The sequence below is a fragment of the Lactuca serriola genome, chromosome 8 (assembly GCF_051521515.1).
Source record: "Lactuca serriola cultivar US96UC23 chromosome 8, Lser_US96UC23_V15, whole genome shotgun sequence".
Taxonomy (NCBI): Eukaryota; Viridiplantae; Streptophyta; class Magnoliopsida; order Asterales; family Asteraceae; genus Lactuca; species Lactuca serriola.
Genome location: NC_136415.1, coordinates 139,886,932 through 139,897,933, shown reverse-complemented (window position 1 = coordinate 139,897,933; position 11,002 = coordinate 139,886,932). Strand labels below are relative to the sequence as shown.

Sequence of the window (11,002 nt, the reverse complement as noted above, 5' to 3'; positions counted from 1 at the left end):
TGCATAACTTATGTATTATGTGTAGCTTATAGAGCTATTATGGATTATGTGATTATGTGGTTTATGTGAGGTATGCTCTGGGGAACTCACTAAACATTAACTTACAGTTTGTTGATTTGTTTCAGGTATTTCAGAGCCTAAGGGCAAGGGCAAGGTTTTGATGGTGCGTCATGCACTCTTTGGCATTACGCTTGGGGACACTTTGATATTTGAAATAGAATGTTGATGTTATGGATTTTGAAAACAATTGTCATTGAGATTTCATATTTTTTGGGAATGCTTTGATTAATTAAAAATGAAAAATTTATTTGGAAATTTGGGTTGTTACAAACGTTACCATATTTGGAAATACACCACATACCAATTAAAGCTGCAAAATAAGTGTCACCGATAGAGGTGGAAATGACGATGGATGAAGGCAGTAATTTCCAATAATTTCTTACTCGATAAATAAAATAAAATAAAATAAAATAAAATGAAATGAAATGAACTCACTCCATCCTACAAAATGTGTTAGGTTATCATTATGGGAAACTTATGCCATTGCATAAATATGTGTTAGTTTATTTAAATGTATGTTTAATTTTGCTATAAAATACATGTATAATATTTATTTAAAATCGTCTTATAAATATGATTTTATTTGGTAATTTTTTGATTAAATTAATATTAATCCAAACTCATTATATACGAATAGTTTATTTTGTTATAACTTTATGATAAGATAATTTACAATATTATTGTAATTTTAGGAGTAAAAACAGGGTAAACTTAAGGGCTTTAATGAACCAAAATATGCAAGAGAGTAAAATTAAGGGCTTTAATAAACCAGAAATATGGTAAAATCAAATATTTTTCTTAAAATTAAAGGCTTTAAAAAACTAGAAAAAATGATAAAGTCAAATATTTCTGCCAAACATAAAAACTTTAATGAACCAGAAATACGCAAATGAGTAAAACTGAAAAAAAAAAATGCAAACCTTTGGCCGTAATAAACCTAAAATACACAATATGGTAAATATACACATTTTTGCCAAATTGAAGAGTTTTAATGTCATTTGCCCTTTTCAAAACGATGTAAATATCAAAGATTAAAAAACATTATATAATATGTTATTTAATTTCTTTATTAAAATATTAATACCATTTATGTTATTTTTTTAAAATATAAAATAGTTTAAAAAATAAAAAATAATATGAGGATAATTTATATAACATATAAGAAAAATAAAAATAAATTAGTTTAATTTCTAAAAAAAAATACTTTTTAAGATGTTTACCATTTAAATGAATTTATAACAATAGCTTTTTTCAAAAAAAGTTAATGGAAATATGAGGTTATATTGATAATATAGATTTTTGGTTGATAATCAAATATTTTATTGATTATGCATCGAATTAAATGTTATATTTAATAAAGGACAACATACCTAAGAATGTCTTTGTTATTTTTTATTTTTATAATTTTATTATTATGAATCAAAATATATCATAAAATAATTTAAGTTTGATTTTTTTATTGTAATAAGTCTTTTAATATGATATAGATGGTTAAAGTGGTATGTATATTTTTTTTGTCAAAGTTTGATGAACACAATTTTAATAATTTTTTTACCAATGCCACTCAATTTGGATATATATATATATATATATATATATATATATATATATATATATATATATATATATATATATATATATATAATACTTGGTATAAAAAATAAATTTTAAAAATTACAATACTAAAATATTTTACAATACTTTATTATTATAACTTTAACCTGCTATAAAAAATTACAATACTTGATATAGGAATTTTATAAAACTTAAATGAGTTTTATAACATATTTTAGTTCAGCTAAACCACAAAAATAAATTTTCGATAAATAATTACAATACTTGATATAGGAATTTTATAAAACTTAAATGAGTTTTATAACATATTTTAGTTCAGTTAAACCACAAAAATAAATTTTCGATAAATAATTATTTATTACTCTAAAATATAAATAAATACAGAAAACGAAGAATAACGACACCTGCCTTCTCTCTTTGTTTTCTTCATTTTCCCCTTCGCATATCCATCCTTCGTTACATATCATATCCTCCTCTTCCATTTCTGTCTCTTTATCGGATTCTGTTTCCTAGCACAAATTCATCGCAATCCGTTCCTCGTTTTGTCATCCGGGGTTCACCGATCCTCGTTCACTCGCCCCCTGCAATCAAATAAAGCGAAGGGTCAATCTGCATGCATATGTCGATCAATGCGCTTCGATGATGTTTTTGAATTTTAGTCGGTGTTGAAGAATTGTGGTTCGTATTATTCTCAATTATGTTATTGTCAAGAGGCTGATGTTTTGCTTGTTGAAATTAGGGTTTGATGCGTTCCGTGAAAAGGGTTCTGATTTTTATCAGGATGCTTTGATTTTGTATAGTCTGTAGATACTGTACCGGAATCGATTGTTAATTTGGATCGTTTTTGGTAGAAATCGAGGGTCGATATGATTATTATCAAGTTGGGTTGAGTTTTTTTTACAAACCCTAGTCTAGGTGTAATTAGGTATATATAGATCCGAGTATAGTTTAGCAGTTCATGTTTACAGCTGGAGTTAATTGAAGCAATAATCATGGATCATATTGTTGGTGGAAAGTTTAAGCTTGGGAGGAAGATTGGGAGCGGATCATTTGGTGAGCTTTATTTAGGTATGTTCCAGATTCTCTGTTTTAAGCATCATTTTTCAGTTATTATATCTGTGTGTTCTTAGTATTTTATATCCATTCATTTTCGTTCTTTGTTTGATGATATGTAGGTGTTAATATTCAAAGTGGGGAAGAAGTTGGCGTTAAACTGGTATTTGATTGACTATTAGCTTTGGATGTAATGATTGCTTGATTAATCCACCATTAACAGGCCTGTTGTTGCTTCATTCCCAGGAACCCACGAAGACAAAACATCCTCAACTTCATTATGAATCAAAAGTATATATGCTTCTCCAGGGAGGAAGTGAGTCTTTCTCACTCAAATGCTCAAAATCTAATTGGGGCAAAAAGTAAATACAAAATTTAGAAATAAAATGATTTGTTTATCTTGTTTATGAAGCGGGTGTACCTAGTCTTAAGTGGTTTGGAATTGAGGGTGAGTACAATATCATGGTGATTGACCTCCTTGGACCAAGTCTGGAAGATCTTTTCAACTATTGCAATAGAAAATTTACCTTGAAGACTGTTCTAATGCTTGCAGATCAACTAGTAAGTGCTGGTGAATAGTGATTGCCCTTTTTTATACTTTAAAAACCGTTTCTCATTTATTTATGCAACTTACTTATATTTCAGATTAATAGAGTTGAGTTCATGCATGCAAGGAGTTTTCTTCACCGTGACCTAAAGCCTGACAATTTTTTAATGGGCCTGGGCCGCAAAGCAAATCAGGTGATTGATTGTCTAATTTGTTGATCCATTGGGACACTATATGCTTATCTTTTTAGGTTTATTTGTATATACAGTTTCAATGTGATTGAATCTTAGGGGCTGTTTCCTTTTTTCCCCTCTTCAGTCATGAGTAATGATGTCTGTCTGTTTCTTTTCTAGACTGAATAAATCTTGTTGGAATGAGACTAAATGACCATTTTACCCTTATGGGTACATACTATTGATCAATGTTAACAATATTCATCAATTTTGATGTGAGAGGAATTAGGAGGGATAAAAGAAAAGCAACTATGCAAATGATTGATGATTGTCTTAATACATTAAGCCATGTTTTTGGCTTAACCCAATAAGTCCATTCCGTCTGGATGAAGTCAAAATGAAACAGCCATGTATAGCTGTCCAGATTAAGTGCTCAACCCATTAAGATCATTAAGTATAAAAGAAACAGAAGCTAAATAATTGTAGTATTTTGCATGGTAAAAAAAGAAGTTGTAATAATTTTGTTATGGCAGGTGTACGTCATTGATTTTGGGCTTGCAAAAAAGTATAGGGATCTTCAAACTCATAGACACATACCTTACAGGTAACTCGGATTATATTGTTAAATAGGTTTTTTGGTAATAACTCATGATTTGGGGGGTGTTAATGTTATAATATAAGGTATTTCCATTTATTGTAATTGTACAACTTTTGACTTGTAGGGAAAACAAGAATCTGACTGGCACGGCTCGTTATGCTAGTGTCAACACACACCTTGGGGTTGGTAAGTGATTTGTGTCTTGCAAAATTTTCATTTATTTTTATTTTGAGGTAATAAATATTAAATATTTTTAATATATGTGTGAGTTATGTAGAACAAAGTAGGCGGGATGATTTGGAATCTCTTGGTTATGTTCTTATGTATTTCTTAAGAGGAAGGTATGCAGGCAGCAGTGTGTATATTTTTTGTTTTATTTTAGTTTTTAGTATTGATGATTTACATTACGTGTATGTGTGTTTTTGCATTAGCCTTCCATGGCAGGGACTGAAAGCGGGAACCAAAAAACAGAAATATGACAGGATAAGTGAAAAGAAAATGTTGACTCCAATAGAGGTAGGTATATATGTGTTGTCCATTTATATACATATTCTATTATTCTATAAATAATTTAAAAAAAAAAACTTGATTATATTATTCAACAGGTGCTGTGCAAATCATATCCACCAGAGTTCACATCCTACTTTCATTATTGTCGATCATTGAGATTTGAAGACAAGCCAGATTATTCATATTTGAAAAGGCTTTTCCGCGACTTGTTTATTCGTGAAGGTGAATACTGAATTATAGACTAAACAAGTCTTGAATCTTGAGATGATATTTTTAGTGATTTGAGGTTTGAGTTATTTTTTCAGGCTATCAATTCGACTATGTTTTCGATTGGACAATATTGAAGTATCCACAAATCGGAGCCAGCTCACGAGAACGAGTTAGTGAACATTATTCTTTAAGACAGCAATAACAGTAATAGTAAATAAATACACTCATCTTGTATCTTTTTGTTTTTGTTTTTGTAGCCACAAACTGGGAATGCTGCTGGTGGTCAAACATCCGCAGAAAAAACAGGAAGACCCTCAGGTATCTATCTATCTCACTTAAAAACTATGCTTCCAAAAGAAAACTAGTGTGCCTTACTTTTTGTGATGTAGGTGGACAAGATAGACTCCATGGTGACGCACCATACTCTAGAAGAAATCCGCCAGGTGGCACCCGCCCGGAACATTCCAGAACCAGAATTTCGGAAAACGTCTCTCTCTCTCTCTCTCTCTCTCTCTCTCTCTCTCTCATGTTTCTAATTTTTGGTATTTTTGATGCAACAGCAGCAAACTGATTCAGAGAAAGTGCGGTCCTCTCGAAACGGGAATTTGTCGAAACACCTAAGCAGCAGCAGACCTGGATCTTCAGCTGAAGCGACAGATGGCAGATCGAGCCGAGTGATTTCGAGTAGTGGGTCCCGTTTATCAACCACTCAAAGAGGAGCCCAACCCACTACTTCAAAGCCTGGTCGTGAAGATCCTCTTCGAAGCTTTGAGTTTCTCCAAATCAGGAAGTAATAATAACAGACATCAAATAAAAACTAAAAAAAAAATACTATAATAATTATATGTAAAAAACGAGAGTTTGTGTTTTACACTGCAATGTAAGGTAAGGTGATGACGAAACATGGATAATATATATGTTATGTTGTTTGTTGTTTTCCATAATATATATATTTTGGTGATCAATGTTCTGAAAATCTTGGTCAATTTGGTTGTAACGATATATACACACATCAAAACCTCAGATAAAATGGATTAATCTTCAACACAATTACGACAACAAATAAAAACAAAACATTGATTTAAGATGAATTGTGAGTAACATCAACATGAAAACATGAAATATGATGGAACATGTACAAAAAACAAAGTTGCGGAAAGCTCTCCATTGATGAATGATAATGGTATGATATTTGATCTCAACCTCGTAGGGCTGCCAATCTTTTCTCAAGTTCATCTATCCCGGAACTACAAACAAAGAAGATCATAATCACTAAGATGAAGATATTAACAAAAAATAATAATAATTCTGGTTTTTGTAAGTTTAGGGACAATAAATATTTTAGGATGAATGGCTCTATGTTAGCAAAAAGATATAAATATTTTTTACCTGCTAGCATCCTCGGTATTTTTCCCAGCAATTTTTCCTTTGGGAGCTGAGGATAACTGCAAAAAGTTCAACAAAAACTTAAATTATACAAAAACATGTTGATTAACAAGAGTACAATGTAATAATTATATCCACAAACCTGTGAAGCCACATCCACACCAATCTCATCTAGCACCTGCAATTTCAAACATTTATATATGAAAGGGTAAACAAATAATGCTGGGCGAAAAATGTGGTGTTTTTCTTTTTACTTAATGGACTTGATTCCATAAGCTATATATGAGTGTTTCTTTTTAACAAGATGCAGAAAAACAATAAAAAAAAAAATCACAAGAGACCTTTCCCATTAAGCCCTAACTTTTTATAAATCTGCCCTCATCCAATTTTTTTTCTTTAATATATTTCATACATCATTTATCCAAACAACACAAAACTATGCAACATAGAGTTTACCTGGTTGGTGAGATCATCAGTTTCATCCTCAGCTTCATCATCATCAAGAACATCATCTATCGCATCTGACATCATTTCAGTCTGCACAAAAAAAATAATCAGAGTATTATGTTCCTTTTTCCCTCACACCATGGAAGCAGGAATTGGACTAAATAAATGAATCCCATGTGCTTCATCACAAACCATGCATGAAAAATAACTCTTTTTTTTTATATATACGTTTGGTTTCCTCGCACCGGATGTGGTAGAGCTTCTTAATAGAGTACAACGGATCATGCATTGCAATGGTATATCCCCTAGTTCTATGAATGTAGTCTCTAAAAGATTGAGCTTTGCTATACAAAAAGGCGTAGCGACGCAGCTTGTTGCCCGTTTGCCATCTCACTTGTCGTACGATGATAATTAAATTTATTTAATGGAAATGTTTTCTATCTTTTAATATATATATATATATATATATATATATATATATATATTATATCGTAAGGGCATGCACTATCTTACAGTCATATCCATTTGTGCAGACTGCTTCTGGAAATCTTGCATCACTTTCATTTGCTTTGCAGGAGCCATTTCCTACAAACAACACATTCACATCATAAGTTATTCACCAATATACAGACTATTTATTTATTCTTAGTTTACCAGTGAAAATTAGGCCACAAATAGCAATTTCATAAAGATGTTGAGGAAAACAAAAAAGTATCATATATATATATATATATATATATATATATATATATATATATATATATTGCTGTATAACAACCTTATTCATTGCTGCCATTGCCTTGGTAGCACCTTTCATCCCAACAGCCACAGAAGAGTGTGCAGCTAATGCCTGGGAGAAGTTAAAACCATAGAAACTCAATCATAAGGCGAATAATTTATTTATGACAAAAAAAATAAAAAAAGTTGCCATTTGAAACTTTACCTGTGTATGTGTTGCTATGCCCCTCATTTGAGCCCGACTACTTTGTAGGTTGGCTATTTGTTGTCTAAGCCTCACCAATTGGCGTGCTAAAATCTTTGTTGCTGCCTGCACAAACCAGATATCAGTGCACAAAAATTTCATCTTCATATAAATAATCAACAAAGTATATACTTTTACTTATATATATGCTATCAGCTATGTGAGTTTAAACTTAAAAGTAAGCAACTAACCTCATTTCCTGTTTTAGCAGTTCTCTTTATCTCAGCAACAAGCTTCTTTTCCTGCTCGAGTTATATGTGTAAGATGCTAGCATTCTTTTTTAAAGGAGCAAAGTGCTAGTATTTGGATACATGCAAGTTAAATATACATCAAATCCAATGTGGTAATTAGAGTATTTGCTGTCTCAAGACCAAGATTGCATTGATGTTTTACATATTTCAGGGGTTTGAAGCTAAAAGCTTACCTCTAACTGCAATGCTGTGATTTCCCTCTCTATACCTGAATCATAGAAAACAGGCATATGGTTCAAAACTAGCATCATCTAGCTTCCATGCATTATATGATGAATGGATTACACTTTGAGTGAAAAATCAACATGTGATCAAGCAAGATGCTTCTGTAGTTCGCCTCGAGAATGCCATTTAGTTTGAAGATGGGATGGAAGAAAACCAGGTGTGGAACAAAATGGAAATGCTGGATTCTAATTAATAAGCATGCTCTTGTATCAATGTTGTAGCATGTTGTTATGTGATTTTTTAATCCCAGTGATTAGTAAAGCACTTGCATATATTAAATTATCAAATTTGATGATATGCTATTCAGTACAGCAACTTTCAGCAGCCCATACATACAACGATTGAGTATGCCAGCATGGTCTAAACTCATATCAATGTAGGAAAAGAGCATGGAGATTACTGTTGATCGAGTGATGATTATCAAATTACAAAGTATATACAATGTTGCAATTCAATAAATGCTTAAAACTTAATAGACAAACTCAATTAAGCATAAGATAAAGCTTACCTCTAGTAGCATTGGACATCTCTCGTTTACTCTCTCGAAGTGCTTCTGGATCATATTAGAAAACGATTTAGAAGGAAACTATATTGCAATGAATACGACCAATAAAGAATTTGGGAATAGGCAGTCAAAAACACCCCCAAAAAAACTTATCATTAAAGTGATTAGACTTGTTCAAGCTTGAACCCGGCCACGAAAACGGAATTAACAAGTTTAAAAACATAATTTCCGCAATTAAACACAAATAGGTGAAGTAATTGAACTAAGAATCGTGTACAGACAATCAATTTCAATCACAAAACAAGGAATTAGGGCACATAAGACGTACCTTTAGGGGTGGGTTTCTTCTTGAATATGTTCATGATTGATTGATGACTGATCCGATTGAGGGAGTGGACAACTGTACGCTAAGATCTTGATGATTGGTCGAATATATACGCAAATACCAATCGGATGATAAATCCAACCCAAAAATCCGGTTTTCCGATCAAGGGTTTGATAAGGATCAATTCGGGAAAACGGAAAACCCCCAGAAAACCGTTTGCTTTTTCTTTTAATATATAAATGTTGGAAAGCTCGTTGACCTTAATTGTTTTAGCAGTTGACATCAAATACTTGGTATGCCAACACAAATTATGCCAAAAATAAATAAAAGGGGCACAATGAAAAAGTCTAGGGTAACTATTAATCTTTGGAGCTGTGATTTATGTGTACAACTATTTGTATTTTAAAATATTATATTATTAGGTGTGTGACTCATGTATTACATGAGTTTATTTAAAAAAAATTAAATATGAAATTTTAACAATTTGAGAATTTGAATTTATAAGAAAAATGAGAAAAAATTTAAATTATTAAAATTAATGAGACTTTAATACATTGAATACATTACATATATAAATCATTTCTAATAAATACCTTACATATTAAATGTGGAATTTTAATTTAATAAAATGAAAATTACAATAAAATGACAAGTGGAAAATAGAAAATTCAAAAAATCTAGAAAATATCATGTGTCCAAATGAAGGAGAAAATGACATGTGGCAAAAAAACCTTTATTTATTAAGGAGGATATAATTTTATAAAACATACATTATTATATACGTGTACGGATCACTTATCATTTATATTGTTTCTGTCTTTTTAGTTAACTACATTCCCTTAACAATTTTTTTTATCAATATCCCTTTTTTTTACAATCAATTTCAAGCTTTAGAGGATGGAGTCACACTTTTTTTCTTTTTGGGTTAGAGGAAAATGTACCTCCAGAATCATTAATCCTTATCATAAGGTACCATTTATTTATTTACACTTTTTAATGGTTTGATGAGCCTCCATATAATCCCTTTCTCTACTATCTTCCTTCCTTTTTCTCGTGTACACTAGGCTTAAGAAGTTGTACCTTATATTGATTTGTATGTTTTTAATTAAGTGAGTTAGGAAAATTAAGTTTTCATTTGTTGTGGATTGAAAAAGATAAAAGTGAAAGTAGAGAAAAAATGTTGATGTGGTGTTGATGTAATAGTGTGTATAACATCTCAAAAATCAAGGTTAAAAATTTCATTTTTATTATAATCAAAACACTAATGTAGCTTTGTTCTAAACATTAAAAAGTATTTCAATTAACACAATTATCAGAGTTCAAACCTAAAGATCACATATTGCGGAAAACACGGGTGTATGCACTGCGATCGTCCCGAGCTCTTCATTGGAAAGTCGAAGTACCTGAAATATAAACTGAAAACCGTAAGCATGAAGCTTAGGGAGTTACCCAATATACCACATACCAAACATATAATAAACATATAGTGGGCCCCGCCCGACTTCGGACCCCATCAGGCATCGGGCCCCGCCCGACATCGAGTTGAGCTCAGTAAAACGGGCTCTGCCCAACATACAATAACATATATCAAATAAACACATACATATGCAATAATCACATAGATACATAGCATATAAATATTCATCAGGGCCAACCCGACATCGGGCCTTAGCCCGGAAAACATATAAACACAGGTACATGCAAGAGTCACAAAAACAGCTAGCATACTAACAACATAACACAAACATGGGTCGGCATTGGTGCCTTCGACCCGCTAAACCCGATGAGGAAACTCACCTCAAATGTTGAATCTCACTGCAAGAAATCCCTAATTGCTGCCCTACCAACTCATCGAGCTAACAATACCAAAATATCACCCAATTAGCAATTGTGTTCCAGACCATGATCCAAAATCCATACTTGGGGTAATATGACCATTTTACCCTGGGCTCAATAAGATTCATAACTAAAGACCAAACCCGAAACCAACAAGATCCAAAACCACAAAATCCATGAAAGCCCACTAATGGCCTAATTTTCCAAATTGGGCCCAATCCCATATAGGTCTTATCCTAAGCCCATATTTTCCTCGAATATAATTCACGTTACCTCAAACACCCCTTGGGACAAACTTGGTCAAAAGCATAAGTCAAAA

General features: G+C 31.8%; 2 protein-coding genes across 4 annotated transcripts; one reads left to right on the top strand and one right to left on the bottom strand.

The window, feature by feature from the left end:
* The first annotated feature begins 2,030 nt into the window (after window positions 1–2,030).
* On the top strand, window positions 2,031–5,691 carry LOC145068638 (casein kinase 1-like protein 10). Of its 2 annotated transcripts, none has more exons than XM_079015639.1 (14): window positions 2,031–2,703; window positions 2,811–2,851; window positions 2,935–3,004; window positions 3,101–3,249; window positions 3,334–3,429; window positions 3,942–4,012; window positions 4,131–4,192; window positions 4,284–4,347; window positions 4,438–4,522; window positions 4,612–4,738; window positions 4,822–4,895; window positions 4,984–5,044; window positions 5,116–5,213; window positions 5,290–5,691. In XM_079015639.1, exons 1-14 carry the CDS (start codon window positions 2,628–2,630, stop codon window positions 5,518–5,520), a joined length of 1,305 nt encoding a protein of 434 aa, XP_078871765.1. In that variant the 5' UTR covers window positions 2,031–2,627; the 3' UTR covers window positions 5,521–5,691. The 2 variants fall into 2 exon arrangements, with proteins under 2 accessions (XP_078871765.1, XP_078871764.1); XM_079015638.1 differs by having other exon boundaries at window positions 5,287–5,691.
* A 98-nt stretch (window positions 5,692–5,789) lies between these two features.
* On the bottom strand, window positions 5,790–9,081 carry VPS2.3 (vacuolar protein sorting-associated protein 2.3). Of its 2 annotated transcripts, none has more exons than XM_079015641.1 (11): window positions 8,851–9,081; window positions 8,526–8,567; window positions 7,966–8,000; window positions 7,733–7,783; window positions 7,503–7,607; window positions 7,338–7,409; window positions 7,073–7,144; window positions 6,569–6,649; window positions 6,255–6,290; window positions 6,116–6,171; window positions 5,790–5,973 (listed from the first exon to the last, which is right to left on the bottom strand). In XM_079015641.1, exons 1-11 carry the CDS (start codon window positions 8,882–8,884, stop codon window positions 5,925–5,927), a joined length of 633 nt encoding a protein of 210 aa, XP_078871767.1. In that variant the 5' UTR covers window positions 8,885–9,081; the 3' UTR covers window positions 5,790–5,924. The 2 variants fall into 2 exon arrangements, with proteins under 2 accessions (XP_078871767.1, XP_078871766.1); XM_079015640.1 differs by having other exon boundaries at window positions 8,526–8,570; window positions 8,851–9,079.
* Window positions 9,082–11,002: the final 1,921 nt, after the last annotated feature.

Coding starts and splice junctions, on each gene's coding strand:
- LOC145068638 (XM_079015638.1), top strand. CDS start 2,628: ATGGATCATATTGTTGGTGGAAAGTTTAAGCTTGGGAGGAAGATTGGG. Junction 4,013..4,130: donor CATAGACACATACCTTACAG/GTAACTCGGATT, acceptor TTTGACTTGTAG/GGAAAACAAGAATCTGACTG. Junction 4,523..4,611: donor AAATGTTGACTCCAATAGAG/GTAGGTATATAT, acceptor ATTATTCAACAG/GTGCTGTGCAAATCATATCC.
- VPS2.3 (XM_079015640.1), bottom strand. CDS start 8,884: ATGAACATATTCAAGAAGAAACCCACCCCTAAAG. Junction 7,608..7,732: donor CTGCTAAAACAGGAAATGAG/GTTAGTTGCTTA, acceptor TGGTTTGTGCAG/GCAGCAACAAAGATTTTAGC. Junction 7,410..7,502: donor GCATAGCAACACATACACAG/GTAAAGTTTCAA, acceptor AACTTCTCCCAG/GCATTAGCTGCACACTCTTC.